This window comes from Branchiostoma lanceolatum, chromosome 3 (genome assembly GCF_035083965.1).
Source record: "Branchiostoma lanceolatum isolate klBraLanc5 chromosome 3, klBraLanc5.hap2, whole genome shotgun sequence".
Lineage (NCBI taxonomy): Eukaryota > Metazoa > Chordata > Leptocardii > Amphioxiformes > Branchiostomatidae > Branchiostoma > Branchiostoma lanceolatum.
Genome location: NC_089724.1, coordinates 33,354,066 through 33,371,711, shown reverse-complemented (window position 1 = coordinate 33,371,711; position 17,646 = coordinate 33,354,066). Strand labels below are relative to the sequence as shown.

The 17,646-nt window shown below is 38.3% G+C and overlaps 1 protein-coding gene across 1 annotated transcript; it reads right to left on the bottom strand.

The window, feature by feature from the left end:
* Positions 1-788: 788 nt before the first annotated feature.
* Positions 789-17,507, bottom strand: LOC136431495 (cilia- and flagella-associated protein 58-like). The gene is made up of 19 exons (XM_066422885.1): positions 17,375-17,507; positions 16,765-16,845; positions 15,748-15,963; positions 15,066-15,214; positions 14,446-14,602; positions 13,157-13,351; positions 12,455-12,592; positions 11,678-11,837; positions 11,138-11,220; positions 10,266-10,457; positions 8,749-8,910; positions 8,026-8,172; positions 7,229-7,369; positions 6,463-6,568; positions 5,510-5,627; positions 4,507-4,618; positions 3,643-3,867; positions 2,008-2,141; positions 789-1,761 (listed from the first exon to the last, which is right to left on the bottom strand). The coding sequence occupies exons 1-19, from the start codon at positions 17,381-17,383 to the stop codon at positions 1,635-1,637; spliced, it is 2,652 nt and encodes an 883-aa protein (XP_066278982.1). The 5' UTR covers positions 17,384-17,507; the 3' UTR covers positions 789-1,634.
* Positions 17,508-17,646: the final 139 nt, after the last annotated feature.

Sequence of the window (17,646 nt, the reverse complement as noted above, 5' to 3'; positions counted from 1 at the left end):
GCCAGGTTAACCATTTTTGAACTTGACCTTCGTTTCTACAACCGCCACTTACCTACCAAAAATCAGCAAGATCCGTCAAAGTTTTCTCAACTTATGATCTCGACATACATACGGACCCACTTTACAGCTGGCGTAACCGATAACATAACCTTTCCGCGAAGGCAAACCTTCCCGTCGAAGGTAATCACGCCAAGTCGCTACATCGCCCTGGCTCGCTATCAAATTGATGCTGTTATGTTGGCTGATGCCCCTCCCTCACAATGCATTGTTATTTGCTTTTTTTTCTTGACGCCGCATGTCCAGTAATACATTTTCTTCGGGGGAGAGTGCCCGTAGACGGAACAGCCTGCTGATACAAACTTTAGTCAACTGGGCGCGAGCACACAACGTCATACATTTATGAACACTGTGGCCTTTTATATGCTGCAATAAGAGGGACTCTCCAAATGAGTGGAACTTTCCACCACGTTGTGACAGGCAGTCCTGTCGATGATTTATGAACCCTCTGGCGTTTGATATGCTGCAATAAAACTGGACTCTCCAAATGAAATTTCCACGCGGTTGTGACAGGCAGGTGTACATGTATATAGACAGAGGTTGAAATGCTGGTGTGATTTTGATATTTTGGCTGTAAATACCGGAGTCAAACTTTTTGATTTATGTTAAAACCCCAATAAACTTGGTAAAGAACGAATTTGTGGGGCCCAGAGTCCCCTGCCAAGACTTGATGACTCTTAATCATAGTATACGGGAGAAACATTCTATTTTTTGCATAATCCAAAAAGACATTCAACATTTTGAAAGAAATAACATTTATTTGGGATAATGTATCACATATCTGACAGTGCTGTATATATATGGAATATTGTGAGATTATTAAGAAAAAATGCTATCTCACAGATAAACAGAATTACCAAGAATGTGAAAGAACAATACACCTAAATATTCATATGATATTTAAAACATGTACAAGAATTCAAAAGTGAAAAATCTTTTTAAAGCGATTGAAAAGAATCAACACAAAATGTGTATAATTTCAGAGAAGTCTATAATGTCTGCATGTTGGTGTATTATACTATATCTTTGTCATACATATAATAGCATACATTATATGTCTAACAGAATATGGTCTTATGTCCATGGACACTTTTTTTTAAAGAAAAATTAAGAAACCATCAATTTTGTTTCTTGACAAGAGCAGTGCCAGAAAAGTCTTCAGCTAATATATGCGTATCCATTTGTTAAAATGTTCACAAAAACAATATTTCCTCATTGTGTACAAGAGACAACCCTGCATAGAATGCTGTGGCATTGTTTGTAAGAATTCTGAGCAGCAGAGTTGTATACAGTTCGTTGAAATTACTGCACAAAGTGGCGAAAAATACCTTAACTACTAAACAATACAGTCAAACCTGTATACTAGTGACCACCTCTGCCTATAAGAACCACCTTGCCACTTTGGCCAATCTTTTTTTATGGTTCCTTATTAGAGAATATTTTCCCTATTGACCAAAAGATCTAGACATGTCCACTGTTTTTTTAATTCATGAGTGGTCATCACTATAGACAAGTTTGACTGTAGTCTAAATGATACGTTGAAAACACCGGTGTATTGAGAACAGTGTTTAAGAATTCTATGCAACAGTTTTGGCTTGTTGTGGCTGTCTGAGGTTGAAGCCTCCGCCCGTGAAGCGTGGTTGGTCCGTTCTCTGGGGCTGTATGATTGGCGCACCGGCCTGCTGAAGAGCTCTCTCTCTCTCCCTATAGATAACAAAGTCATTATAGTTTTAACCAATCACGATCAAGATAATTATAGTTTTAACCAATCACGATAAAGGAATGGTCTAGTTCAAAAGTGGCCATGACTTAAATAATATCGACAACAGTTATACAATGTACAATAAAACTAAGTGTATATGGTAATCTTTTGGTGCAATGATTGAATGAATTACATTGTTTTAAATTAATTTGTTACATTATAGACAATGTATATTTTTTAATTCTTACTTTTGTTGCTGTTCTTTCTTTTTCTGCATGAAGTATTTCTTCTTGACATCCTGTAGTTCCCGCGCCAGGCGCTCGATCTCGTACTTGTACTCGGAGTTCTGGGAGTCGTACATATTCAGCTCCGATGCCATGGACTGTAACAGTAGAGAGGAAAAACATGTCAGAAATTATGTCCATTACGCTGAATCTTTTAGTTACCAATAACTGTAGATGCCTGTTTGTTATGCAAGAATCATACATCGTAGAAAAAAATGCCAAAATTTCTACAATTGTATCAAATTTACAGTCCTGTAGAGTTTTTGAGTTAGTAAACTTTAAGGTCATTATAAATTTACAAATTAAAGTACAGTCAAACTTGTCCATCCAACCAACTCTATCCTACAACCAACTCTTGTCAACAACCACATTCAGACAGTCCCATCCGATTTTACATAGTAAGTGAACTCTTTCAAGCAACCAACTGCAGGCTTCAACCAGCAACCACTTCCTCATGGGCCTCAGGGGTCATAATGTGTAGATTTTACACTCCATTCAACAACAAAATGATTGACAGTGGCAATCAGTCCAGCGAGCATTTCAGTAAAAGAATCTACAGTCGCCGGCAAGCTTGTGTTAGTGTAGCAACAAAAGTAGAACAAAGTGAATTCAAATGTAGCAACAAATGTAGACAAGAATATCAATGTAAACATTCATTGTAAGTACAACAAAGGTTTTGTACATGTACCCGAAAAATCTTTTGTTATGTTAACGTTTATTGGCAATGTAATCGACAGTGCATTGTAGTCTTGTAGACAACAACAGTTTTGTTTGTTTCTTCTTGTATGTACTGTATTTCTTCACTTGTCTTGTAATTTTATATGCATAACAGGCAGATAAGTGCTATACGTGCGTAGTATTTATGCAGCCTCATTTATGCCCACAAAATCAGCAAACCGACCCCAGTTTTATCCAACAGCCAACTCCAGTCAACAACCATATTTCCTTGGTCCCTTGACTGGTTGTTGGATGCAAGTTTGACTGTAGCTACATGTACAGTACTGTAAATCTTAATATGTCCGTGTTTGTTTTATTTTCGTGTTTCTTTTGTCACAGTGGCAACGTGTTTGCACAAACAAAATCATGACACTGCAAATATGCGTTTCCATATAGTACTACAGTAACTACTTTTCGACCACAAACTTAAAATACTGAGACTTTCTTTCCCAACTTACTTTGAAATCAAGTCTCCAAGAAAACAAATCAATTTACAGTATGGTTATGTTACCTTCAAATCTATCAAAAAAGGCTTTTGTTGCATGTAAGAACTCCCTACCATGAATTAATTATAGATCATAGCAAGTTAACAGAATTTGTAAAAAAAAAAGCGCTTTTAGATTTAATACAATTGTGTACATCAAATACTGAACAAATTGTATTTGTTACAATTGCAATGGACTCCGACTAGTCCGAGGTAAACTTATCTCTATAAGAAGCTCTACCAACAAAACACATCTTGAGGTTTCTTTTACTTTCACATGTATTTGTTACAATTGCAATGGACTCCGAGGTAAACTTATGTCTAAAACATTCTACGAACTAAACACATCTTAAGGTTTTCTGTCACTTTCACACTTTCTTTTACTCTCACTTTCCCACCTTGAGCTGTTTGTTCTTCTCCTTGAGAGCCTGCTGGTAGATCTGAAGCTGTTCTGCGACCTCGGGGCCGGGCTGCCGCGCCAGGATGTGCTTCAGCTCCACGTACAGCTTCTCCTTCTCCTGGATCAACAACTCCTTCTCCACAACCTCCTCCGTCTTCTGGATCAGACGCTTCTGGAGGGTCTGGATCTTCTGGATCATCTCGTACGTGCTGGGATCACTGCCCTGTAGGGGGGGAGGGAGGGGTAAATGTTATATATTGGGTCTATATCATTACATGTATATTTTAAAGAAATGTCCCTACCGACACCATATGGTAAATAGGATGGTGCCCATCTCTGTACTTTCCTTAGCCCTTGGGCCACACAGTTGTGCAAGCTTAGATAAGAATACAGCAGGGGCTAGGACAAGTATGTGTGTGTGATTGTACAGTGAGTAGTATTTATGTGTGTGTACATGTGTATGTGTGGACATGTATTTAATACGTGTTTGTGTGTCTGTGTAATTGCATGACATTGTACAATGTACTAAATGTATTTGTGTGTTTGTACATGTATGTGTATTTATAATATTATATGTGTAGTGTTTTGTGTTTGTGTTTGTGTTGCAAGGTGTGTGTGTTTGTGCATGTGTATGCGAGTGTGTAATTGTGTCTGTGTGACAGAGTGTGTTGATATGTTTGTATGATAAAGATGTCTTTTTGTCAGATCAGCACTTGGCAAAAAGTTTCCCCTTACATTTCAGAAAATACAACTCCCAAGATCCTTGAACATCTTTTCATTAATTTTGTCCCATGCGCATGATTGCATCCCCTTTCAGAGCCTTCCTAGTCAACTACTACATGTAACATGTCATCATTCGTACCTCCAGTTTCCTCCACCTGTGGATGTTCATGGGGTTTTCCAGCTCCTCCTCCAGGGCCTTACAGCGTGTGCGCTCACGGAGCAGCTCCCTCTGGATGTGGTACACCTCACGTCTGTCGGACAGCAAAGAGAAACAATCACAATTAGAGCTTTGTACCTAAAACCTATTCCGACCTGTAAAATTCTAACCTAAAACACTACCATTTTTAGACTGCAGGTAAATCGCTTGACAGAGATGACACTATTGATAACCTCACATTTGAAAATGAAGAAAACTTGCAAATAGACTTCTTTTGAGATTCAAATACATAAATCCTCATACGAAGATGACAATCCTGGTTGTCATTCAAAATAGCCAAGTAACCAATAAGAGAGTACATATGGAAGCAACTTGGTCAATTTTTCCAGTCATTATGTTTTGTTTTGTTTTAATGGATCGGAAAATGTGATTGGTCTATTGAAAATTAGTTTAAGAAGATGGCTATCAAAATACATAACTTGGATGATTATAACCAAAACCTGCATTTGTATAATGATTGTGATTAGGCCTATGTACCTAAACAAAAATTCAGGTACGGTCCAGGTACAGTGGTTTAGGTATAGGCCCTAAACCTGTAACTACACAAGTTTGGTCAATTATCTGTAAGTTAATCATGGAGCCAACTGTCTTTTTTAGTGGTAAATTGTTCTATATAATTGAGACCTACACTGTGACTGGTTGTAGAATGAATAAGTTGATAATACAAATGTTCATGCTTTGATTTAGGATATTGCTTGATTTCGTTATTCTATTTGATGGTTAAAATGTTTAACTTTGTACTAATTTATTTATACAGTATATTAGTTTGAATCAGAATTCAAATGTTTAGTGTCTTAAGTTTACAATGTTAAAAGGTCACTATTCAAAACAACACACCAATTCAGCTTCTCTTTTAAAACACATGCTTGCCTGGATTTAGGCAAAACTGTAGAAAACTATCAAGTGCAGGATTATTGCAGCAAACCTGAGATCGTCCACGTTGGCACAGTTCTTGGTGAGGATGGCCTTCTCACGGCGAAGCTTCTTAATCTCCAGCTTCAGCAGACGGATATCCTCCAGTCTCTGTCTGTACTGGATCTCACCTGGTCACACAAAAAATAATGAACGATCTTAAAATTTGTAGGTAAATAGTAAGGACAACCTCAAACCAACCGTACACACTCATGCCACATCTTCAGAAATTCAAATGACACTGGTAGCCGCCTAGTTCCCGTTTAGAACTTTATTCGAGCTCACACCGACATGTTTCGCCTGTGTGTGGCTTTCTCAAGGATCAAGGCTTGAATAAACAATGTTAAAATTTGTTTAACACTGTTTGTGGGGTCGTATTGTAGAGAGGCAGGGTTTTCGGCCAAGAACCCAACGGTCCCGGGTTCGAATCCCGTTTCGAATTCCATTGATGCCACTGATCTTGCGCCCTTGGGAAAAAGGCACTTTACAAGACCTCGTTCCACCAAAGTGTAAAAACGGGTATACTGTATATGTGTGTGGGTCACGACACTAGCAAATAGCTGCCTGTGTCCCACATGTATTTCACTGTATATTTTTTTGGCAATTCTAATAAAATCAAAAATCAAAACACTGCTGAAACTTAAACCTGAAGACATCAACTCAACAATTTGTGTACATGACTTTTACATACCCTTCATTGAAATATTATCAACGTGAAGATTCAATCATAGTATTTTTAATACCATTGGCACAAACTGTCTTCTTTTCGTTCAACAAGAAACTGAACGACACCTTTCGACAAAGCTTGTTCTTTTTTCTGTGACTGCTGATAATCCGATTTCTATTGGGCTTAGCAGTATGAAAGAAGAAGAAGATCATATTCCTTTGTAGGATACAACTTCAGTGTGTTGAACTATGAATGTATAATCTTGAATGAAATGATAATGTATATATCCGATGCCGTACCCTTGTTGAGAGTTGACTGTTGGATCTTAATTTTCTCGTACAGTAGGGCGAGCTCATCATTCCTGCGGACCAGCTGTGTACCCAGGATGTCACGCTCACTGATCACCTGTGGTCAACATATTAGATACATGTCAAATTGTTTTGATGTAGATGCATAGCTTGAATAAATCGAGTCTGAAATATTAGAGTTTTGAAAATTGATTTGTAAAAATTCCTGCCACCATTGCGTAACCAAGAAAGACTAGTGGGAGTGCATGAGTAGTGATCAACTCTCTGATAATGTTTTAGTTCTAGATATATTATGTTTTCCATACTTGTTAGTTGACAAGAATAATGTTACATTTTTTTTATAGAAATGTTGTTCTAAATCTGCTTTCCCTCAAAAATCATATAGAATCAAGATGAAGAAAATTAAGTACATGATTGTACAAAAGTGCAAGGAATGCATGCATCACGTTTCTCATATATCAAGGAAACAATGTTCTTGACAGATCATTTTCACATGAAGTATCATCATGCCTTGAGAATTTTTTCTGGTACACATGCACCACCTAGTGATTCACAGAGGAAGTACAGCACAAGCAAATTATCCAAGACCAGGTTTAATCAGTCTCAGCGATGAATGATTCTAAATATTTCAACTGTTGTGCTTGTTACAAATCTAACTGAAAGCCCGTAACTTTTCTAGGACAACATCATCATGACTTTGTCTGAGTTTTACCTAATAAACAAACAAACAAACAAACAAACAAACAAACAAACAAACCTGGTCCAGTTCCTTCTTCTGCCGCATCCTCTCGGCATCAGCCTCAGCAATAATCTTCAGCAGTTTGCGTTCCTCCGCCTCTTGTGCCTCGATGTACGCCTTACTCTCAGCTGCCTGCTGCTTCATACGCTGCAGCTCCGCCTAGAGGTTCACATTTGAAATGCAGTTCGTTGTGCTGATACCATTTTGCTTTGAGTCTTGTTTTAATAGACAGGTAATGGCTGTAAATCGCAATTAACAGATCAACCGATGAGACAATGACAATTTCTATAATTCGACCAATAGGAGAGTGGTTGCATGTCTGTCAAATATCAATTTTGTTCATGTTCTCATTTTGCGTTGTAACTATGTATTTTGATAGCGAAAATCTTACAGTTATGGTGGATACTTCTCTGCATAACAGATAAAAGCAACATCAGGTTTTTGCAACATTTTGTTGAAATCTTTTCTTCCAATTTGCAATATGAAGAAAAGATATTGAAATTGCAGACAGATATGGACAAGTTGCAACTTTTTCGGACTAAAAAAAACAGCCTTGATATTATGAAAAAAAGGATTTCAAGCCATGAAAGTAGTATTTTGTCAATGAAGTAGCTTGGCTTACTAAAAAAAGAAGTTTTGCAGTACATACAAATATTCTTTTAAACTTCCAATACCAGCTGCAATCATACAGACAATCAAGAGACTGTTTGATAGAATTTTGAAAGCAAAATCAACTCTGCTTTCAATAATTCCATACGAGATGTAAAATCTTTGATAGACTTTCTTAAATCCCAGGAGGAAGTACTACTACACACCTTGAGTGCCTCTTTCTCCTTGCGGACCCTCTCGTGTTCCAGGTGCTCCTTGACCAGAGCGTCCTCCTTGGCCGTGATCTCCTCCTTGAGCTGGTCGATCTGGTGGTTCATGATCTTCAGCTTCCTCTTCATCTCCGTGATCTCATCCTACAGAGGTAAGGGGGAGGGGGGCAGGGACCATGATGTTAGAAAATGAGAAATTGTGAAAATGGAATAATGCTATCATTATGATATATGATATCTCTTACTGTAGCAAGTAAAAGTTTAGTGGAATGTAATTTTTTGTGACATTTCACTAACAGTGTCTATAACCCTATTACAATTAGTTCATCTACTAGTACACCTGTTGCGTTTTCGCTAAGTGTCAATCAATACCAATTTGGCAAAACAATAAAACATTTATAGTTTCTTTCTGTTACCTTCCGATATCATTCAGATATAGAAATATTGCAAATACAAGTTTTACGGGATACGTTACAATCCTTACCTTTTGTAAAACTTGTATGAGTTCCACAAAATTCTTGCTATGTTTCTATTAGTAGTTTATCATATGATTACGAATTTTGTAAAATTTGTATGTTTCTTAGCTGTGGATCGAATGAATTCCGTAACTTTGTATGCATTCCGTAAAACTTGCATAGATTTTGTAAAATTTGTATGACTACTTACTGACAGGCATCCCTGAATAAACACTAAAAAGGTAAACAACATTGTAGAATATACCTGTGACTCGATGAGGTTCTTGCTGTACAGGTTTCTGTCGCTGCGTACGGCTTCGTACAGGTTCTGCTGCTGCTTCAGCTTGGTCTCCGCCTCCGCGATCTTCTTCTTGTAGTCAAAGATCTGCATCTCACGCACCTTAACGTCCTCCATGTGCTGCAAAACCTAAAAAAACAACAAGTACAATTGGCAAATGTTAGCATACAGAAAGTAAAATCTTGAAATATCTAATTTTTTAAGTTTCTGCAAACTCATTACTTATTACACAGTCATGTAAAGATACCAGTAGTTCTTTAAGTGTCCTGCAAAATTTGCAGTAGCTAACTGCTTAAAATTTGTTGGAAACAATTTTCTTTCTCCAGTAGAAAGAACGTAAAAATCTATCATTAGGTAAGGTGACAAAAAAATTCTGCTCATGTGCTACATACATAATGATGATAAATTACACAAAAAAGTTCTATACCACAAACTTTTACAGTACATGAACTTCTATCCAATTACATTTGTGGAAAACATGAAAAAAGGCACAGATAAACTTGAGGATGGTAGAAACAACAACCTTGCAAACTGGAATATTCTCCTTGTCCATAACAGTATATGGTCTTACGGTTCCAAAGTTTTGTTTGCAACAGAAAGACACAATGTGTGGCAAACGGGACAGCTCCAAATGTGACTGGGCTTGCCAGATACACAACAGTGTATTATCATGGCTAAATTTATGTATAATGGTTGTACTGATACCATTCACTTTGAGTCAGGTTTTATTAGACCAATCATGACTGTCCATCACAATTAACAGTTCAACCAATGATGACATAGATAAGCAGTTTGACCAGTGAGAGAGCAGACCAATCAGCCAAACAAAAACAATCACCAATCATTTCACACTGCCGTACCCTGTCGACTGTTTTGACAACAATCAAGAAACAAAAACACTTTGGACGTCGTAGACCAGACCAAAAAGACATTTTCATTCACCGGGGCTGTTCAATACACATCTGATCATTTCTTTGAGGAAAAGTCATGCAAATCTTCAGATTACTTGAAGACAAATCCCCTCTTTGTAACAACATGACTTAATGTACACTTTGGTTGAATATACTGTTAAATGTTTAAAGTTATACATGTAGGCGGTAAATTTGAACGAAAAAAAACTAGAAAAACTGTATCGAACTATTAGATAGAGCTGATTTGAATGGCCTTTTATAATTGAAACTACAGGGTGATTAACATTAGTTCAGCAATAGTCCACAGTTTGTCTGTTTTTAAGTTTTCAATGTTAGAATGTAGCAATTATCAATTCACGTTTTGCATTATGCTTCTTATAGACGGCGTGTGGTCATCTCTGCATTTAGCCTTTTTGGGCACGAATGTGCAATAAAGACTGTTATTTATAATAATACACAGTCACTGTTTTCTATGTCCGGCCTCAAATACACATACAAATTTGCTGGGAAATGCTAAAGTACAACATTATGCAAAAACTGTTTGAGAGCCATCTGAGGTTGATGAATACCTACCTTCTGTGTGAGTTCAGATGCTTCGTTGATGTAGCGATCCCTCTCCTTCTCCAGCTGGTAGATGATCTTGCGCTGCTTTGCAGCCTCCTCCTTGTAGTTCTGTATCTCCTGCTCCAGGTTCTTCTTGGACTGCTCGTGGAGACGGACGAGGTTCAGCTGCTTCTGGGTCTGTCCTGCTGCTTTCAACATGTTCTGTGGAGAAAAACAGAGAAAAAATTTGTTTTCTGACCAGTATTCACGATGTAAACAGAGGAAGTTGGTGTTAACATGAAAATTAGATTTTGAAACATCAGTAGGGCATCAGATACTCAACCGAAACATCCATCCTGTAGCATTGTAGCGAAATGCCCCATTGTTATGTGGTATCGACTCCATTCAAGTTTTTACAGACAATGGCGATGGTAAAAGTGACGCCGCTCGCCACAAAAATATGCCAATTTTCATTAATTTCAGCAAAATAATCCAGGAAAATAGGGAAGAAATATCATAAGTGTGGAAAGCAGTATTACGGAAATGAGCTGTTAAACAATTGAGTGCATCTTGTTTAGCATTCTTGTTAATAAATCATGACATAAACTTTGAAACCGGTGCCTCTGTCTTGACTTGTCTCTATTTGTAAGAAGACCACATGTCTAAGACGACCGGATTCTATCGGTCCCTTGGGTGGTCTTCTTAGACAAGTTTGACTGTATAACATTATAAGATTTGTCACCCACATAGTACAAAATTTTGCAATTAAGTGATTCTGAAAGTTACTGAACAATGAGAATACTCCAGACATTATACTGCATTCAAATAGATGAAAATGAAAATTTGTATGAAAGAAATGTTCACAAAGCATTTCATTCATTAGATGAGATGCTTTTATTTACCTTGTTTAAGATGTCCCGTTCTCGGACAAGATCATCAATGGCCTTCCTGTCAGCCTCGGCCTGCTTTTTACTGGCTTCAAGTTCTGAAAAACAACACAGCAAATACATTACAGTTTGCACTAATTAAAAATATGTCTTTTTACACCTGTTCAAGTGTGTATGTGTGTTTCTGTGTATGCGTGTGTTCATGTGTTTGTGTGCCTGTGCATGTTTGTGTGTGTGTATGTGTGTTCATGTGTTTGTGTGTCTGTCCGTGTATGTGTGTGTATGTGTCTGTACACTGTCTATGTGTGTGTGTATGTGTGTGTTTGAGTTTGTATTTTTAAGTGTACAAGTAATGTACATGTAAGTGTCTATTATATAATGAGTAATTGTGTGTGTGCGTGTATTTGTGTGTGTGTGCACACGTAAATCTCTGTGTGCTTACATTCGATGTGCTTGTAACTCTAAGAAACAATAACCAGAGAATAATCAAATATGACTTTCACAATCATTCATGATCAAATTAAAAACAATTGATGTTATGTAAATTTTTCTCACCTCTCTCCAGCCCTACAATTTGGCTCTTCAGAGTCTCCTTAGATTGTTCAGCCTCTCCCTTCTGGTCCTCTGTCTGTCTGAGTTTACGCTGGATCGCCTCCCGTACTTTCGTGATCCTCAGTGTGTCCTGACGCAGGGCCTGGATCTCATCCTCTTTTTGCTAAAAACAAAAACAGTAAATTTTTATGACCAACACAATTAAAAATGCTACCGTAGCCTCAATACAGTAGTCCTTTCTACGGAATAAGAAGAATTTCAGTATATTTCCAATGGAAACAAGAAATACTACATTGCCATTTAAAATGTACTTGATTATGTATATCTAAAGTCTACTCTAGATCTCAGTCTATATACTCTCGTATATCTAAAGTTTACTCTTTCCCTTCAGCGTTTTGTTTCGGAATTAAATCTGACCCAATGGCCATATAGTCCCTAAGAAAAGTCTGAAATCAAAGGGTTTCTCCTTAGTTTTGGCTCCAGATTTTGGGCTATCAGTACATCTAAAAAGTATAATTGTATAATCGTTTTTATTCATGAAAAGCCCTATAAATAATGACCCCAAAACAGCAGTTTAGGATGAAAAATTGCTTGAATGTAATATAGAATATAATTTCCGCATAAAACATTAACAGCACCCCTTTCCTTCGGAAACATTAGATTGTCTGGCAAACGATGTGTGGAGAGGCCCTTGCTCCTTTCTGATCACTCCCTACCTTAAAAAAATCTCCAAACTGAGACCGTGGCTTTATTATTATAACTTATCGATGTTTACCGTACCTTGAGCTCCTGTACTTTGGTCTGGTTCTCCTGCGCCAGTTGGTCGGCGCTGATCAGCTGATTCTCGTAATCGTTCTGCAGCTTGGTGAAGCGCTGGTTCAGCACGTCAGACTCTTTCACCAGCCTCTCATTCTGAATCTGTGGAATTACATATAATTACATTGACTCTCGAAGGGACATTATGTATATTTCATAGAGGAATAGACTGGAAACTAACGAACATAGGATTGCAATGTCTATGATCAAAATTAACAAATTAATGCAGTCTTAAAAACATAAAAACTTATTTAAGAAAGGAAGTACACATGTACACTTAGGCAGGCATAAGAACTACAAATGTATCACTGATAATGGGAGCCTGATCAAACTTCCTGGCCATTTTTTAAATATAGCTCATGTCATGCGATTGCTCAGTCAAAATTAAAGAGGGCCATATCAAAAATGGCTGCAATCTTCTGAATTGTAATGGAATTGGAATACAGCTGACATACTAGTACATCATATCTACAGCAGATCACCATATCTCCATGTAGTAAAGAACGCAATTAGTAATAGAATACATGCCTGTGCACAATAATTAAAACAATAAAAGGCATGTCTCCATCTCCCGCCTTTCAGTGATCTTGACCTTGATGTAGACAACGTAACATGGTGTCAGAAGTGGGATTAAAACCTGAACCCCCATTCACTTCTGTTCCTTACCCTCTGTTCCTTGAGTTGCTGCTCGAACCTTGTCAGGTCTTCCTTGTTCCTCTGTAGTTGCTGCTCCTTGGTCTGCATGTCCTTCTGTTTGGTCTCAAGCTCCTGCCGGGAGTTCTTCAGCTCGCGCTCCATCTTCTCCTTCTTACGCTGCTCACGCTGCGCCTCATTGGTCCTCATCTGGATGTCTTGGTTCAGCTGTGAAACAAGAACCAATAGGGTGTTAGGTCTCATTTAGTATATTTTGAAAAATTTGCATAAACTCAGGACAAAAATACTAGTAGATGTGGCATGACATACAAATATTTTTTTAAATATGAAAATGTGTTTTTTCTATTCATTTCCAGCGGTTGGGCGGCTATTAGTTATAGAACTGTTTACTTCGTACATGTATTGTTACTGTATACTGCTATAGATACCTGTCCTGGAACAAATTAATCTAGAGCACTAGTGTATTTTTAGACCGTATCATAGGCACTAAAGGAGGGGAAAGTAGGTTTTTATAGTGTTTTAAGTTCACGGTTGAAACAATTTTGCAGTACAGTGGTAATACATTGCAATTGGAAATGCATATTTGCGATGTTGGAATACATGGTCAAGAAGTCAAGCGAAAAACGCACAAATAAAACTACTGAAAAAGTTGCATGATTGATAGATAGCAAGTTCAGTCCTAGGGGTCGACTCCAGCTCGGACATGTTGTAAGGGATTGCATTCGTCATTTCGGAAGGGGACGTAAAGCCGGCGGCCCTGTGTATGAGGGAGCTTCAGGCATTAGTCTCTGCACATAAAAGAACCCAACACATTTATTGAGAAATGTAGGGGTGACCCGGTGTGCTTGGCCAAAAATGCGAGCAATAGTGAAGCCGCATTGCACTACCACTAGCTTCTTGAAAAAGCATCATGCTTCACCTCCAATGAGGTCATGCCTTGAAACGCACCCTCATTAAATCAGGACCCCTATCGCTCCATGTTAGATCGCTCGCATAGGGGCCCTGATCTTCAGCGCCGGTAGACATGGTTCTGGCGCCGTTACTGACAGTTGCTCATGAATAATTAATGAGCTATTCTTATTTGGCGGTTAATTTGCTCTGAACCTAAAGAAACGATGTGAGACGTAACCTGATTGGTTGATAGCTTCCCAGCATTCTTTGCGCTTTTGCTTCAGATGAGGTTAAGCAAACACTCTGATTGGCTGAAGCTGTTTACTGGCGCTGAAGATCTGGGCCCCTACGCGAGTGATCTAACGTGGAGCGATAGGGGTCCTGATTCAATGAGGGTGTGAAAAACGTACCTCAGTGATTTTGGCCTCGGCATCGGCTCGGTCCTGTTCTGCCTTCATGGCGGTCTCGCCGGCCTTTGCCAGACTCTCGCGTAGCTTCACGATCTCCTCCAGCTGCTGGTCACGCTCCTTCGTCAGGTCCTCCTTAATCTTCAGCAGCTCGTTAACACTGGAAGTAACAAGTGTAATGGTTTTGTTAGCATAACTCCAACTGGATTTAAGTTACTGCCATACATTTGATGTCTATGCAATGATCACTATACATTCATGTATCACATACAGTGTACATACACGTCTTGTACTATAAACATACTCAGTACCTAAAATTTAATGTGTTAAATACATTAGACTTTGGCCAAAGGAATTAGCAATATGTTGTTATTGAGAACCATTCATGTCAGGAAGTGTCAGGATATGTTTTCATTGAAATTCTGCAACTTGGCAGTACTGCAGCGCCACCTAGCAATCCAAGAAGGTACTGCAGACTGGAACTGTCTGACTCCTATCTAGTAACAGAAACGAGTGGGCAATTTGAAAGTGTCAGTTGTCCTAGATGGCGTCACCTGAGTGTGTAAAATGAGTTTTTCTTATCGTTGAACCTGTAACTCTATAACTGTGAAAGAGCGACCTACTTGTGCTCCTGTCCCATGGTGAGGCCCGCGCCCTGTTCCACCAGTTTGGTCAGGTTGGAGATCTCCTGTTTCAGCGACTGGATGGTTTCCCGCGCCCTCTGCTCCTTCTCATGCGCCGCGTCCACCATCTTCCACGCTTTCTCGATTTCCTGCAGGAAAGAAATGGTCCAGTTGTTTTATTTTCACATTAAAAACACTAGGCTAGCATAACATGTTTAGAATTTTTCAAAACCAACATGACTGGTAAATGCAGTTTTAGCATCTCATTTGCATGTTATTTGCATATCTGTGACCAAAATCTCTGACTGAATGTTGTTGCCATATGTAGTTACCTAGCTTCTTCAGTGAAGCAATGGTGTCCTGATCCTCTCAAACATATATATCCTCTCTATAATTACAGCAATGCAAGTTTACCAACCAAAATTCTTGATATATACATGATACAGTTCAAGCATCAATTTGCATTATCAATCTAAAAATTTGAATATTCAGGACCAACGATCCTGTCCTCAGGGCTGTTGCTGTAGTTACCTTCTTCAGAGAAGTCCTGATCCTCTCTGTGATTACATGTTAATTTCCAAACAACATGACGGCTACAACAATGCAGTTGAAGTATCCACTTTGCATATCATTTGCATATTTTAGACCAAAACTTCTGATTTAAAGTTGGTTCCATATCTACCTTCTTGAGTGAAGCGATGGTGTCCTGATCCTCTCGGGACAGTTTCAGGGCAGTGGACACCTTGGCGGAGTTGGCCACAATCTCGGCGTTGAGCTCGCGGCATTTCTGCATGAGTCGCTTCTCGCTCTCGTGAGACTTCTTCAGGGCGCGGTGAAGCTTCTCGTACTCAACGCGAAACTTCTCCAGACTCTTGTCGCCCATAAGTTCGTTGAGAACCTGAATAGAAATGGAGACAACAGTTACTGAGTTAGAATGATGCACTTGATGTCATTATCTAATGCACAATTCTGTGATACTGTTAATGTGTTGAAACTTAAATTCTTAGTTACTGTAAATGCATTTAAGTTTCCATGGTTTTCATTTCGCGGTAGCGAGCAAATGGTGTGTTTGCGGTGGTTTTAAGATCGCGTTTGAAACAATAGTAGCGCTTAAGTTATAGGTGGGCAAAGGTTCCGTGGTGGTTTTAAGTTTGCGCAGAAATTTCACAGCTAAAACCGGGAACATAAAACCACCGCGAACGTTTCTGCATTTACAGTAAGTTAAATGCTTGTTCTGTCTTATGCCAGTCTCCTTTCTTGCTTCAACTGCAAACTAAGAACCATTGTAGACCCCTTCATTTTCTCCCCAATGCGAAATTAAATCCCCACGAATTTACAGGCATTTACAACATACAGTGATATAAGTAGTCACAAAACAGTATTCTATGCAGTGACAGCTGGTTTAGACCGTAAGTCTAACAACGTTTGTAATGGTTTACGTTTATCTTCTTTACTAAATCTGATATTACTTTCTTTACTTGACTTGATAATTATGTTTGAACTATCAGTATCATAATGAATATATGTGAGATTCTTCATACAAATCAATAAAAAAAGTAATTCCAAATCATACAATTTGGGATTTCACCGCAGTATATATGTCTTAAAAGTTGTTATTCTAAGTTATGTGATGCCTTTAAGTTAAACTAATCTGATGAACTTTCAAGTAAACGGGTTTGTAAAGAAATAAAGTGTTTACCTCCTGAAAGTCTCTCTCCAGAGCCTCGAAGGCATTCTCCTCCAACGCTGGCTTCTCCGACTTCTCTCCTTTATCTGCTTCCTACAGGTGTGATAGACAAACAAAACATCAAAAAATGTTACACCAGCTACTTACATTTAACATGAATCACTTCAGAATCATTACATTTGATTTTTCTTTGTTTTAAGGAAAAGGTACTTTCTTTAGCCATTCATAATAACTCATCATCACTCCAAAATATCAATATCTTGATTGCGATTATTTTTTTATATTTCCTAACAAGCAACGAGGTTGTAGAAAATTATTATCTTCTGTCGTCCTTCAATTCAAATGATATATACCCGAGACGACAGTTCTAAATACAACTTTGTCTGTGCTAAAATCAGCCCCTTTCAAAAGGCTACAGCAGAAGATACTTAAGGTATTTTAAAGCCAACATTTCTGCAAAGGTGTTGTTCAAGAATAAGAAACTAGATTTCTAATTTAGTTCAGAAGATAACAGAACGCCCCCCTCCCCATACAAGTTTTGCAGTAAACTTTAGCATATTTAGCAACGACTTAACGAATATAGGGAAAATATATCCAGGCATGAGATTATAATGATACTTACGTCACTCATCTTGTGTGTTTATAGGCTGAAATTTCGCTTTAAAACGTCCCAAAACTCCTACTGAACGTCAGAATCTTTCAAATCTGTGCCACTGAATCTGTTTTGTTCTTTGGGTGGTGACGACACTTGTTTACGTGGTAACCAAGGCCGCTGTGCGCTACCGCCGCCGGGAAAAATAAACCCTTCTTTTCTTAATTATTCGCCACAGCTCATAAAAATCACAAAACACATATTCTTAAATTCTATAATGCGAACATTAATCATAATTTCAT